This window comes from Ambystoma mexicanum, chromosome 1p, assembly GCF_040938575.1.
Source record: "Ambystoma mexicanum isolate Mex_15411 chromosome 1p, UKY_AmexF1_1, whole genome shotgun sequence".
Lineage (NCBI taxonomy): Eukaryota > Metazoa > Chordata > Amphibia > Caudata > Ambystomatidae > Ambystoma > Ambystoma mexicanum.
In genome coordinates, this window is record NC_090921.1 from 268,291,045 (window position 1) to 268,306,860 (window position 15,816).

The following is a 15,816-nucleotide window of genomic DNA, read 5'->3' on the forward strand; positions in this document are numbered from 1 at the left end:
GACAAACTTGGGAGTTTGGTTCCCCATGGAATGAACGAGGAGATTAATTATCACTGTTTTCTATAATTTTTCTTTGATTTTATGGACATGTTTCTAGCTATTATATACTGTGAATTTCCATGTGACTGATCTATTTATGTCCTCCCCGCTACGTCTCCTGGACAATTGTCTGGGACCCAAGGTGGCGTTTTGCGCCACCATAGCAGTGGGGAGGCTTGTGCCATCAGTGTTACTCTCTTTGGTGTCGTCACTGTTCGACACTGCATATTGTATGTCGATTGTAATTTTAGAGTGTAATTCCACAACTATGTGTTACTAATATCATGTATACTGTGCTTAACATATTTAGTAGCCCGTTTCTAGATTGGGCACCTTATTAGTTGCCATCTTAGTTTCACACCTCTTGCCATCGCTTGTCTTTACTCTTCTTTTCTTCTGCTTCAAATGTCAGTATTTCTTCTGTTTCCATGTTTTCCATTAATTACATTATTATATTTTTGAGTCACCATTATTCCGTGATCACCTTTTGATAGAAAGATAATTAATTTTTTACTTTGCACTCCCTTCCGGAGATCCACACACAGTCTGTTATTTCTAGCCGCGTGTCCTTCGGGAGCGCGGTCACGTGGAATATTTAAGAGGCGTTGTCTTGACAACGCGCCGATGCGTGCACCGCAGTTTCAGGCGAGCTAGCGAGAGGGACAGTTCCACCGCTCGCTGGTCTCACGGTAAGCCTTCTTAAAGATTTTTCTACACTGATCGTACCTGTCTGCTTCTATAGCTCATGGTACTTTTATTACATTTCAGCCCATTCCGAAGGCTGCGCTACGGCGCTGACATTTTCCCGGGCAGTTCACTGCCATCTACATGTTTTCGCACACCAAGCCACCACGTATGCAAGCATTTTATCACTCAGTCAGGTAAATGCTATTCGAACTTCTTACTTCTGTCAATCTCATATGCATCAGCCTTCTCACTGCTGGTTTCTTCTTTTTCTGTTTCCTGTTATCCGCATCTATCAATCTTGACCTTTTCCACCACCACAACTATTGGTATGTTATTTACTTTATTCATATGATTATTGTCAATACACTAATTTTGGAATATTATGGAATGACACATGTACTATTTGCAGACTCGCCCTGAAGAAGGATATATGAATCCGAAATGCATTGGCAAATGTTTTGGTCTGATATGAGATGCTAAGTGGCTTTTCCTTCCTCGCTAAATAAACATTAGCAACGCCTCACACCACGAGGCGGATTATTATGCTTTTACGCAACTACTTGTTGATAAAAACTCTTTTTTTGAAAAATCAATGGACCATCGTGGTTATTATATGTGAACATATATTTTCGGAAATACATTAAACCTTTGAAAAATTTGCATTATCAATTTTACCCGGATTTGGTTTTTTGGAGAGCGGCTGAGTGACCTTGTTGCGTACTTGGTCTTTTGTTTTTTTTGCTTGTGGAAGTCCGCCTGGTTTCCCATTTCTTCTAGCGGGCATTGGCAGGGGATTTCTCTTCCCGGGCCCCACTAGTGCACCAGCCATTATGGTGAGGCAGAGAAGCTCAACCGCAGAGAAGGGAAGCCCTGCTGGGTTAGCAGGAAGTGCCCTGGAGACGTCGGGAAAGGATTCCTGGCAGCTCCTAGAAGCAGCATTGTCCCTACCAGAACCTGACCAGTAGCTGGCATGCAGAAGCGGCGCCTCGCAGAAAGTCAGAGAGACATCAGAGTCACCCGAAGTGTGAAGCAAGCGGCAGAGGAACACCATACAAGCGTGAAAGGGACCAAAGATGCTGCGACGAACCAGTTTATCAGCCCAGACCATGTGGGGACCCTGAGGCGTTTTGGCAACCACGCCAATGACAAACTGAATGGTGTAAAGCTACAGATGCAGAAAGAAGCAGAACTGGGTTTGCTAGTGAAAAGGGCAGAGCCAACCAACCCAAACCTCAATAACATATGAGCATATGGATTGCAGATGTGGGGGGAGGAGAGGGAGCCTAAAACAGATATACCAAGCCAAAGAGTATATGTAATTGTGAAGGTAAAGAGAAACTGAAGCTCAAGAGAAAAGCCCAAAAGGCATTTGAAAATATACAAGTGAACGTACGGCAAGAATATACCAGGCAGGGGACATGTCAAGAGAAGTACTGGCAAGTACTGGCAAAGAGAAGCACACCATGCAATCGAAGACAAGAAGTCCTGGCAGGAGAGTACACCAAGCATCTCGAAGTATAGGAAAAGTCCTGGCAGGTAAACAACAGGCAGTTGAAAGTGAAATTATTTTGAAGAAGAAACTTGTGTTAAAGAAAGACTGATAAGGACAAAACTCACCCAACAGGAGTATTGGAGGCCAAGAAAAGACACATGGAACTGTTAGACGCAAAGACATTATTCAAGTATTGAAGAATCCAGGGGAATGGAGTAACCCTCTGGAATCAAGGTTTTCCTACCTTGAAGAACATTTACGTTGGAGCTATTCTACTTTTTTTGCCAATATCAGGTTGAAGACCTTTCCCTTATCACTTATTTTGTAGTGCGAGGGTCAGGATAGAACTTTTGGACACAAGGACAGCTTTTTATTTCTGACATCCTGAAACTGACAGTTACTTAGTTTTAGGCATGAAATTCCTCAGAGCCGTGCCAGAGAGCCATTTTCCCAACCCATTTGAGTTAAGAAATGTCTTTAACCAAAGACAACTGTGTCTGGCTATTTATTTCTGACCCCTCACATGACTCAGTAAAGTGCAGACATTGTTTAATCAATTGTGCAGTTAATAAAAAACAATTATTATGCTATCTACTTTGAGATGGGCATGGTATCAAGAGAGACACAGACTCAAATGTATTAGTTGTAAAACCTTTATTTACCAAGGTTCCTGGGGTAGTGGATTGCCCGACTGGCCCCAACTGTAAAAGAATGGTGCCCTTAACTAATGTTGCTAATGGCCGCCGTTGTCGAATAGTCTGAAATAAAAGTGTCTGTTGTATAAGTATCTGCTTGCCCTCACGCTGTACAAAAATGTGATAGGAAGTCTTTTGAAAAGGAAAAAATAGTGGTTCAACAGAAATGTCAAAACCAAAGATGGTTTCACATGGTCTTTTCAGGTGCAATTTGGTCAATGTCACAAAGGTGGGTTTACTCACCAGGGCTGCTATACAACCTTCTCCGCAGGGCCTTCAGGGTTCAAAATTGAGAATCGATAAGCAGGAGCTAAAACCAGCTCATGGTCGTCGAGCATCATCCGCAGGGGAACGACGACCTAACAGATTTGCGCCTTTAACTTTGTCAATTTTGTATGAAGCATTGTGTTTAAAAGTGCATTAGATGTGTTCTAATTCTTGTTTATTAACATTCTCAAATACTCTTAAAGTTAACGTCACATTTACTTGTTTGGAAGGCACCAGTTGGCCCTAGGAGCCAAACGTAGCTCCTGGTAGCTGTTGGTTTCAAGCTAACCAGGCTGCAATATGGTAGAAGCAGGAGCCAAATAGCGCTCAGCTGCCCTCAATTTCCAACTCCAGCCCGTATAGTAAATGCAAACATCTTCACGGTCTTAGAGTTCCTTGGGGCTCCCTTCACCAATATTCAACTTGTTCACTTTCAGCTCAAAACAAAATCTGTTTTTCTCATTAGGCCCCAGGGTTCCATTCCCCAAGTCTGGGCCTCTCTAGCTTTCAAAACCCAAAGTCAGTCGATCAGGATGTGCCTTTTTGTTATGTCCAATCTTTCTTGCATGTCATCCTATTATGGGGTAGAATCAGAGGCTTTCGAAAATGCCAGGCTCTTTGCTTTCCTCAACTCGACCGTTCTGATCCTTTAACCCTTGCTGGATTCCTTCACTTACTTTTGCACTTTTAAAATCTTCTGGTGCTTCCTGCACCTTGTTCCTATACCCCTTCCTCTTTTCTATGCACACTTGCTCTGTCCTTTATTCAGCTTAATCTTGATTGTGCCTCTTGCACGCTTCTTTCATACGCTTCTTTCATACTTCATTGTGCACTCTTGGACTTTTTCTCTTTTTGTGTCCCTCGTACCCTCTTTATATTGTCTTTCCTTTTGTGCCCCTTTTCCACAGCCTTCTGGCCCACTTCGGGTCACTCATGCCCTTTATTATGCGGTCCTTTCCTTGCGTGCCGCTTGTACCTTTCCCACAGCCTTCTGGCCCCCTTTCATTCATATCATCTCATGGTCCAACACACACTGTTCCTTGAATCTTTGCTGTAGACTTCCCATCAACTTCAACAAACGCCCCATTCAAAAGTGGTCCTCTTTCTTACGGGTTCCTGGCGTTACCTTGTATTGTGCTCTTCACAACCCAGCTCTGCAATGCCTTCAGACTCACCGGGATGACTTCTATGCCGCCACTTCCCACCGGCTCTTTGTTCCAAGGTCAGGGTCCCACCGCCTGCCCCCAGGAATTCCTGGGCTGTTTCACAAAATTCGCATACACAGGTTCTGCAGGGCACCAGCACACATCTCAGCTCCCATACACCAACCTTTCTTGGCTCCCTGGAGACACGCATCCCTCGCTACGCTACTGCTCTTCACACAGCAGTGCCTCAGCATCCCATTCTCTGGCCTCTGGTCCCGGGCAACTCTGGAATCTTGGCTCTCCTCCCGACTCGCTCATACATTTTTGTCAGACCACACCTTTTATAGTGCAAATACCACTCAAGTGGAGTCAGGTGTGAATGGTTAATATTGAATGCCTGACACTGCCTATTAGTGGGACAACTTGAGGTCTTTCTATGGTAGGCTCCCCTTCGTTTCCCAGTTATTCCTATGGGTAATCTTTACTGCTCGTAGTTGCCTCTTCCTCGTCTCAGTATATTTTGGAAATAGGGAGGTGGAGATGGGGTGAGACTGAAGATACCCCATAAAGGCTGAGGGAGAGTAGGTTGGAGTATTTTTAGGACTGGGGAAACAATGTCTCGCCCTCGGGTGTCCACCTCCCAATCCCTCGTGATCCTCGACTCAGGTGATCCTCCCTGACTTGTCCATACACAAGGTTGAGATCCAAAAGCAATGGCCCTTCCCTGGCCCCCTGAATGGAACATCCTGAGGGAGTGGTTGAGAGAATAACATGTTTCTCACACTACCCACCACCCTCTCATACTCCTTTTTTAAACAAAATATAAACACTAATACATAAAGACTAATATTGGCAGGTGTAGTAGAGGGCCATGTCATTTTTATTATGCTTAGAAGCTGAATAAGCGTTTTGTTACTAAGGAATGTAACCCCCAGCTCCAATGCATTACCAAAAAGTGGGGGCATGATTTTTTTTTTTTAAAACCTTTCTTTATTAACACACTTGACACTACATTGCAAATCATATGACGACATTGTCATCAGTACATGCAGTAAGACCAGAAGGACAATTAGGATGTTGTATGTTACATCAAGATTGAGGCATACTCTGGGGAGGGCGGATAAAGGAGTGGAAGGAGAGCAAAAGGCAAGGGTTGACAGAGTTCAACACATCTCTTACATTTGCAGAACAGTCGGTGTGTTCAGATCATGAATCTGAGGCCCCATCTCTAGTAGACGACAGATACGCTACGAGCAGCCCCCATATGTATCTTGCTCGGGATTCGGTAGGTTGTATACGCGCCCACTGCTCCTCCATGTCGTTGGCCCATACAACATATCTAAGCCAGTTATCCCTGTTGGGGGAGTTAGGGCTCATCCACCGTATCAGTATGCCTCGCTTAGCAAGCAAAATGGATAGTTTTACAAACTTATTCATATGACCCATGGAAGATTCAAATATGTAAACAGACAGGGTAAAGGATGGAAAGTTGGCCCTATCAGTCGACAGGAGCGCGCACACATCTTGCCAAAATGGGTAAAATTTTGGCCAGTCCCAGATCATATGAAAGTACTCTGCATCATCATGGTTACATCGGGGGCATGCACCAGTTCCTTATTTGGAGAAGGAACACAGTCTGTGTGGCGTGTAGTGGAACCTGTGTATCGTCTTTATTTGTATCAATTGAAATCTAGAGTTGTGTGAAACCCTGCGTGTCTGAACGCATATATCAGACCAGAGATCATATGTGATGTCCACCCGCAGGTCCGCTGCCCATTTGGAGCGGGCATTTTGATGCGGTATGGGCAGGCGGCCCATCAGCCGATATAAAGAGGACACTAGGCCTCGGATGCAACCCCGCCCCCAATCTAAATATACTCCAGGAGTGCATTATTTAGGTGCTACAGGAAATTCTACCCATTGTTTCTTACACGCCCTGCGCAGACCAGCATTCTGCAACCATTGTGACGATGCACGGTTCGTGTGTGTGGCAATGTTGTCAGGTTGGATGAAGTTCCCCTCAGAATATAAGGGCCAGAGTGTATGAAACCCCTGTTGCTTCCAATTGTTGCATGCACCTGTGTCCAGGTGTGGTAGAAAGGTCATGCAGTTCCACAAAGGAAGGTTTCTGTGAAATGGGGGGGGAGCACCTATTTCCTGCCATATTTTGACCCACACAAGTGATTTAATGCTGGCGGGATCAAACCTGCAGTTGTCAATGAGTCTAGGGGGAAATATCCGAGCTTGCAAGTCTGACACCTGCTGAAAGCTTTGCAAGTCATGTATGGCAAGGAGGTGGGCCGTCAGAATACCAGTAGGTAGCAAGCTGTGCACCCATCCAGTATAAGCGGAAGTTTGGGACAGTAAATCCCACCCTTCTCTTATGGCTGTGCTAGTGTGCTCCACTTCAGGCGGACTGCCCCGGAGTGCCATACATATTTACATATTTCAGATTCTAGTTTCTGAAAGAAGGTACGACCAGGCCACAGTGGTATGTTAAGAAATAGGTATAGTAGCTTTGGGAGCACATTCATTTTGACGAGTGCTATTTTGCCTGCTATAGTGACAGGCAGGCAAAACCAGCTCTGTAGCTTCCCCAGTAATTTTGTCATATACACCTTGTAATTGTATTCGTGTAGTTCGGGACTGTGTCTAGACATCGCCACTCCCAGTTATCAGATGGTTAAAGGGGCCAATGTAAAGCCCAGCAAGTTGTGTGGTGGAGCAATGGCATCAGTAAGAGGAAAGAGTTCCAATTTACTGCAGTTGACTTGGAGCCCCGATAACTCGCCGAAATCAGTGATATCAGTCATGATGGGTTTTAGATGTGTACCATGGTTCCGTATTTATAACGGAGTATCATCAGCATAAAGCAAGATGATTTCCAGCTTCACGGCCATCCTGATTCCCGGGTGTGGATGTTTATGCCGTATGAGATCTGCGAAAGGGTCAATGACAATTGCAAATATAAGAGGCAACAATGGGCAGCCCTGATGGGTGCCTCTTTCTATGACAAAGCGGGAGGACAATATTCCGTTGGTGCTGACCATGGCAACTGGGGATATATACAGAAGGCGCAGAGAGACCAGGAAGCTCAGGCAAAACCCACATTTGCCTAAGACTGCGTACATGAACCTCCAGGACACTGAGTCAAATGCTTTTTGGACATCTAATGCAGTGGCGACCACTTGGGTGTAGGGGTCTATCTGGGCTAGAATATTAAAGAGACGTCACAGGTTCAGCGCTGTGGACCTCCCTGGAATAAATCCCTAATGATCCAGTTGAACAATGAGTGACATAATTGCCATTAGTATTATAGTTGGTAGCTTTGCAAATATTTTTACGTGCGTATTAATTAGGTAGAAAAGCCTGTAGAAGCAGCACATTTTTCCGGTTTACCAAGTTTTAACAGCACTATGATGACAGCAGCGGGAATGGTTTCTGAAAGGGACAGTGATTTAAGGAATTCCTGACAGAGTTTCAGAAGATATGGGGACAGGCATGTCTTAAAACGCTTGTAGAATTCGGCAGAGAGGCCATCGGTGCTAGGGGGTCTTCCCCAAAAGGTAGGTCAATTGCCTGGGCGATATCGGACAGGGTGAATGGCAGTTCAAGCAGGGCTCTAGCATCTTGGGAAAGTTGACTGAATTGCAATAATTCGAGAAATCGATCAATGTCCTCAGATGAGCGAGTGTCAGCATTAGTGTAAAGGGTCGAATAGAATCTGGCGAAGGTTTCATTAATTGTGCTTGGTGTGCAAGCTAGGTTGCCCATAGTGCCGGTTGTAAGCGGGATACACCCGCTGCCCCTCTCTTGGCGAGACAAGTGGACTAGTAGTTTGCCAGGTCTTTCACCTTCGCCATATCTGTTGCTTTAGGGGTATCAAAAAATGTTTCAGCGTGCTCTCTGAATGAGTCAAGTGAATCCTTGCTCTGTGCTAGTGCGGCCATTGGGGGGGGGGGGAATCCACAACCAGGCCCCACTCAAGTTCTCTCAGCCTGCTCGCCGATTTCTCTGTGTCTCGCCGAATTGCCTTAAGGACACCTAACTGTGGATATATAGATATATATATATATATATATATATACACATATACACTTTAAAGGATTCCCAGAGCGTGCTGGTCAAGGATACCGAGCCTGTATTGATTTTGCAGAAGGATTCTACATGTTCATCCATGTGGATGCAAAAGTCACATCCAGTAGCGTTTTTGGTCTAAAACGCCAGTTATTCCGGGGTCTGGGGAGAACAGACACTGTCAAGCATATGCCAGTCAGGGAGTGGTTTGTGTAGGTCCTGGGGAGCATGTAGGGCTTCTTGACTCACCCTCCGGGCGAAATCCCCCTCCCCCCCCATTAGCACGTCTGAAATGAGCCACATGTCAATGCTGGAGGAGTCGTGGACTGATGAGTAGTATGAATAAGCTCAACCATGCTCAGAGAGCGCACCCCATTGTTAATTGTGTGGGCTGCTCGTGTCAGGGACCTCTGGGAGCGTGTGGATCTGTCCAGGAACAGGTCAATTATTGTGTTGAAATCGGGACCGTTGGATACTGCGCAACAGTATCCAATGACCGCACCCACAGCATGGGGAGCTAGCGCGATGTCCAATCCAGCAGTTCCCGGACTGAGTTGCATGAACAAAGGATATACATTTTTAGGCTTCCTGTAGAACATCGGCCCACCAGAAAGCAATGCGGTCTGCAACGCCCCTGTAAAGGAGTATAACCAGCCTCTGCTCCTTCCAACACAAGGAGCAGTAGAAAAGTAGCCAGGGGGCAGCTAATGATGTAGAAGGGTCTCTCGGAGTACATAGTAACAACAGCTTTTTCTTCCTATACGAGTGCCCCAGCCAGCTGGTGTGATCAGGATTGAGGGTGCTGGCAAAATCCCATCCAGAAACTTCATCGCCTCGTCAGGTATAGTGACAAAAAACCGTTTTGTCGTTCCACTGCACACGTAGTTTGGCGGTGAATAGCATAGTGTATTTCAATTTCCCGTCATGTAGTCGCCTTTTCATAAAAGGATTTCCTCTCTTGCTGTACCGCAACCGAGAAGTCTGTGTAAATGTGATTCTGCTCGATCCCAGCATTAGGTCACCTTGCTCGCGGCCTGTTCGGAAGATGGAATCACGGTCCCGGTAGTTTAGAATACAAGCAATGATTGGACGTGGAGGCACTCCAGGTTTTGGTTTGGGGCTAGGGATCTATGCACCCGCTCAACGGCAAATTGGGGTGACAGTGTCAGGTTGCCCAGGAGCGGCATCAGGGTTGTTATCCATTGTTCTAGGGAGGATTATGTGTTGTTCTCGGGGCCCCGACAATACAGATATTGCGTCGGGATCTTGATTCCAGGTCATTTTTGTTTTCACCTGGAGTACCTGCCTGGAGAGTGTTATAAATTGAGACCCGAGTGCCGACACACCGTCCTCCACGGTCCCCACTCGTCTCTGCTGCTCCCAAACACTGATACGTCCTGTCAATCCACGCCTTGATAGAGTCTACAGTGCTGGTCATGACATCCAGTTTACTACGTACCTTGGCGTACCCCGCATGCATGCATGCATGCATGTCATCATTTGCTGTGTCTCAGAGTTCCTTTGGTATGGGCTCTGGATCCATGGTAGTTGTCGCCTGCGCACCAGCCACGGTCGCAAAAGTAGATTTGGTGTATTGATTCATGGAGTGTTGGTTCTTGGAATTCCCTCTAGTCATCTTTTGCGATATGGAGAGGGGCACTCGCTGAAGGGGGGTGCCTCTCTACCAAAGCGGCCACCTGTAGTTGGAGGAATGTTTGATACGAGCAGTGTCAGTGTGCCAACCAGTGAAAGTGGGAAGGTCAGAAACACCAGATTTTCCACAACCAGTCCTCTCTGGGTAACCAAGCGGCCGCTCAGGTGGACATAAGCTCGTTCCCCAGGAACACGAGACCATGAGAGCAATAGGCTAGATTGGAGCAGTGTAACTTTAGTGTGCGATTGGTAATTTCAGTGGTTGCAGGGCCCTGGTAGCAGGGTAGCAATCCGTACTCCCCGTTGACAGCCCAGGGGTGAGTGCAATGATGTACACACAGGGTCCAACAAAATGATACAGAAAATGAAGAGCGCCCACCGCTCAGACTGGCGTCACGGTCGCCAGTAGGTGTGGGACCTCACCATCCAATTGCCATGTGCAGGGGGAAAAATGCACTCAGGATCTAGCAATAGCGCCCCAGTGGAGGAGCCAGTGCAGTGCTGTGAGGGCGCAGCCAGCCGCCACCTCAGGTGTCCCAGCGAGAAGGGGGAGCAGGATCTGCCTCAAAGCAACTACCGCTGATGGCAGCAGATCGCACCCACAGCCAGCGTTCCAAACAGGAGGCCTATGGAGCGCTGAGAAAGTGATGTGCACCCGTCAGAACTGAGCACGCAGTAGTGTACAAGCAAGTGCGGGCTCCCTGGTCAAGCAGTCCATAAGGGGAGGATTTACTGGATGTCAGCGCAGGATAGTCCCCAGGCACCATAGTGCCGTTGTTAGTTCAGTGACGTTATGGCTGGAGACTTCCAGGAAAAACCTCTGGTTGTTTCTCTATAGGTAGAGCTGGTGTCGTAATGATTTCTGACCGTGCTGTCCATGTGCCCTCCAGAACGCAAGCTGCTGGTAATGTGAAAGCAAGTATAATTAAATCCACCTCACTCTTTAAGGGCAACTCTTTATTAATGGATTCTGGTGAGATCAACAGCCCTGTAGAATCAAGTTTTCGATGATAATGTTGTGGATTTTCAGTTTTGTATTCCCAGTTTTCACTTGCACATCACTTTCTTCATCGAGCATTTGGGCAGCACCTGCAGTTATCTGATGTGAGCACCACCTTGGAGAGGCTACTGTTTACACAATCATCTTGGGATCCCAATCCCTCAGAGACGCCAGTCTTGGAATCCACATTTGATAGAGGGGCTATTCGACACATACAGAGGAAATGTTTGCTATCAGTTCTCCTGTCCTCGTTGATGCATCACATCCGGAAGTGGTCCGGTTATGCACCCAGTCATACAACTGTGCCGCTGCTATCTTGACAGATTTGCACTTCTAAGAACCCCTCAGTTTTCCACGGGCCCCACAGACCAGCGGCAAAGCATGGCAATTCCAACTACACCCAGTGCTGCTACCGGATCCCGGGGGCGCCCAGGTACTGTGCGGAGAGCCACCACCAGCGGATGGCCCACAGGGGAGTTTTTTGGGACCCAGCAAGGTGGACTGCCTCTGATCCGACAGCGGCCGCTCACCGCAACGTAACTTCAGCCATGGGCGCACCCACGTGGAATGGTCCTGGAAGTGAGAGAGCACCTGCCACCCTATTTTAATACAACTCTGGCCTCACCTACATGGAGTCGGCGGCCACCAGGTACCGGAGTCACATAGTACAACAATCCGGCTGGGGCACAGCTCCACCAACCAGTCGACCGCGCTTTGGCGAAACAGCCTCCCGAGCAAGACAACAGATGCTCCAGAACGTGGACAATAGATTTCTTATAAAAGTCCATATTACGTCTGAGGATTGCGCCAGGTACGGAGCTCTAAACTCGAGCCACCATCTTGGTCGCTGCGTAACGTGGCATGCAAATTTAAGGTGAAATAATTAGTAAGATATCAGTGGGTTAAGTGCTCACTGCTGGGATCTGCGTTTTCTGCAGGTCACAAGTTTGAAACCTTTTTAGGGATACTCAAACGTTCATCCTTTTTGGAGGATGAAAAAGGAGCATTCATTTTGATTGGCGGGTAACAATTTTATATGAGAGTTTTATGTAAAATGCCCTGGCGAAAGTGCTGTATAAGTCATTGATTATTATAAATTCCTGAAGGTTAGCATGAATAAATCCAAGCATAGGCTCAGAATAATGTCATTCTTAAATTAGTGTTGCTTTAAAAAGTGTTTGTTGCATCCTTGAGAAACATGAGGATCATATTTTATACTGCCATGTATAAAGCTTAATCTTAAATTGGTAAAATAGCTCCGCGATTTGAGAGCTCGCTGCTACAATCTGCGTGTATTCTGCCGGTCCAGATCCTGGCAAGACAACTCAGCCTTCAAGGTCGATAAATGAGGACCAACTTTGGTTGGGTGATACTGGATGCAATTATCTTCCATGTAGACTTTGGCGAAAGCAATATATAAATAACAGAATAATCAGACTAGGTTACTGTCATTTCCTGGAGTATTTGTGGCTGAACATCACCCATTCTAAAGATACCATGCATAAAACAAACAGATATTTTTAGATATTTAAGCTGTGTCTAACGAATCAATTACATGTGAGGCTGCATCTATGGTACTTTATACAATGCATAAAAGGCATTGAATGGCTTTGCAAGGGCATTTGAGGGTGCAATATGATGGCAGCCATTAAGAAATGCGAGTCTCGCACCTACATATGTGTTCGTACCAGGTGCACAAGGCGTTAACCAACATTGAGTGGCATTACTGGAAACCAGAGGATGCTCTGAGCGTATAATTGAAGCAACCGGAGAAAAGGCTATGCTATACATTTTGCATATAATATTATGGCCGCATCTGGGAATGTAGGGCTTTACTTGGTAAATGATTACTAGACCTCAAATGTGCATCTATAATAAGTGATATAAAAATTGCAGTCAATGGCCATACGAGACTGTAGTGGCATATTCATGGCTATGCCCCTAGCCTATATTGGTTCTCCCGGGTCTACCCGTCATAACACGACACCCTTCTTTGCATATCAAGGAAGAACCCTAGTTAAAATATGGTTGGTACCTAAAAGTATTATGTTTGCTTTAGGAACGGTTTGGCATTTAAGAAATATAATAGTTTCTTTAACACCCGGCAGTCACTTCAGGTGAAGTGATCAGGGTTAAATGCAATGTGATGTCATTTAATGTGAGGTCATCATGGTCAAAGGTTATATTACATCATTTCCTGTGATGTCACTACCACTTACATGTAACAGTTCAGTTATCCAAATAATTCCCATTTTGCTTAGCTTTCAAAGAGGACCTGGATTTCTGAGAAGACTCAGGAGGAGAGCCAAACTACTGGAGAAATCTGTGGAGGGGGAGACTTCCTGTTTTTCCTTTTATAGCGCTCTTCCTTAACTGCCTTCATGAATATCTCCAGCAATCATTTTTGAGAGAGACCCGCCAATGAAATAATGCACTTCTTGTACCTTACAGGAGACATGGAAGAGGAATACTCCTCCACCGACTACCTGGTTTTGCAAAGAGGTTTACCCATTCGGACAACATGTATTCAGGACTTGCACGTCAGAACAGGCTATGCTCGGGTAGTAAATGTACTGTCAAACCCACCATTTAGCCAACACACCCCCATGGCCGACGCTCCATACATTTCCATGGCAAGTGGTCCACTTACAGACTGCCATTTACCTCTGTCACGGCCTCTACTGCTATTGCGCGCTTCCTTGGGAAGCAAGACGCTAATACATTAGCACCCTCAGGGATGTGGTTCGCTTCGAGGTTGTCAGTGTACCCTCGCCCTGTAGGGTCGCTAAGAACAGCTTCCTGTGCTGTGTGAATGCACAAGACTACGAAGCCTTGTGCATTCGTAGTCCATCGGAGAGGCCGTAAGGGCATGTAAACTGTAGAACGCATCCGAGCCGCCTAATAGGGTCCCTGATAAAGACATCGAAAAAACAGTGCTCGCTGGGATTTGTACTCCCAGCGGAGGGGTGGAGCATGGACAAAACAAATAAAAAGAGAAATGGGGTTCCCGTGGGAGAGGTGGGCCACCTCATACGCAAATACTGTGAAAGGAGAGTGTGACATGAAGGCAAATCAGCTAGAAATCCACCGTAAACTAGCAACTGACAAAGTCAAGCCTGTATCACATCACATACACACTACTACCAGGCTGGCAGATACTCCACTCTGCCTCCTCGATTACCCTTGTGGCTCCTCACCCTCGCTGTGCTTCCTCTCGCTCTCTTCTTGCTCCACTTGCATGGAATTCTCAGTCGCCAGACATCCGAGGAACAGACCACATTGATTTGTTCAAAACCAAAATAAAAGCCTACTTCCTCACCTCTGAGTTACCCTCTTAACCTACCTCCCCAATCTACCTCCTAGCTAGCATTTTCCCCTCACCTCTAACCTGCCTCTCCCTTTCTCTGCCTCCACTCTAGCATTTCACCCATCATAGCTATACCAGCTACATGTACTTATTTGTCCACGGTTGGTCGTCCTTACCCTATGTATGTCCACTTATGTACTGTCCCCAGTGACTGTTCCATTTACTCCACTCCAGAACCTGGTCAAAATGTCCATCAAACACACCCCATTGTAAGAAGTGCACTGCTTCCGGTAAAGTCTAATTTCTAATGTACATTATTTTGTGATCAAAAGAGCATTGTTTCTCCCTGTATATAAATACATGTAAAATGTTCATTCTGTATTTACGTTAGATTGAACAAAATCAATAGCCTAATGAGCGCCTGGAGACTGCCCCTGGGTGGTAGCGGTGCACTTTATAAATCAACATAACATAACGTGATTTAAATTGCACAATTTGACCTTGTTTCAAATTTGGCACTTGTCCCCACAATCAAACCTAATTTCCGCCGCCCACATGAAGGTATATCCTCCTATTTGGAACGTTACGCCCCACCCCGCACCTCCTGTCGAAAGTTTCGGTCTAGTCTTACACTACACCTACGGCACTGACATCGCTCCATGAGGCCAAAACCACGTACACCTTCATGAATGCTCCAGACACGTAACACTTCATTCAGAATGAATGAACAATTTCCCTACAACAACATCCCCTGCAAATTAGACAAATTAAAAAAAAGCTTTCCCTAGGAGAGAACAGTTTGTCCATTGGGATAGTTTTAAAACCTTTCAAACTGGAAGTTATACGCTCCTGCGCACTAGGTTGGAAACACGTAATACCACCTCGATAAAAGAACTCCAGATTAAAATAAAAAACCTCCCAACGTCAAAATAACAATTTTCCAAAACAATAACAAAGCGCCTCCCTAGAAAATTAACTAATGCCCGCATAATCTGGAATAACAAAGCCGATAACCCCCAGTTTACACAAGCGTGCACTATTCATTCACCTGTGCAGCCCGCAACGCCCCTGTATCCCTTGCTCCTCGTAGTACACCAGGCAGCGCACCCCCAGGACTCTCATGTTGGATGAGGGTGCTCAGAGCCTCCAGCATCCGAGCTGAGACCGCCATCATTGCCGGCGAGTGCACGTGACCTGAGCAATGCTGAAACTGAGAACGGACAAAAGACCAGCAGCGCGCTAAGTGACAGTAGAACAAATTCAGAGGGAAGCACAGAATCCAGTAAAATCGTAGAAAAAGAGAAAGGACAAGTGTGCAAAAACACAAAACATTGGATCGGTGAGGATGGAATTTTGTTCAATTGAGATTCATAAAAGATTACAGAGGCCGCCCTGTGCTGGGACATAAAAAAAATACGAACGTGTCATGGGGTATTAATTCACTCCGTGATTAG

General features: G+C 46.1%; 1 protein-coding gene across 1 annotated transcript in view; it reads right to left on the minus strand.

Annotated features, from left to right (window-relative positions):
* Nucleotides 1–15,580, minus strand: part of PELP1 (proline, glutamate and leucine rich protein 1) — a 1,000,849-nt gene extending 985,269 nt beyond the window's left edge. Inside the window, exon 1 of the mRNA XM_069646587.1 lies at nucleotides 15,411–15,580. Within this exon, the coding sequence (XP_069502688.1) occupies nucleotides 15,411–15,536 (126 nt within the window). The 5' untranslated portion in view covers nucleotides 15,537–15,580. The remainder of the gene's footprint in view (nucleotides 1–15,410) is intronic.
* Nucleotides 15,581–15,816: the final 236 nt, after the last annotated feature.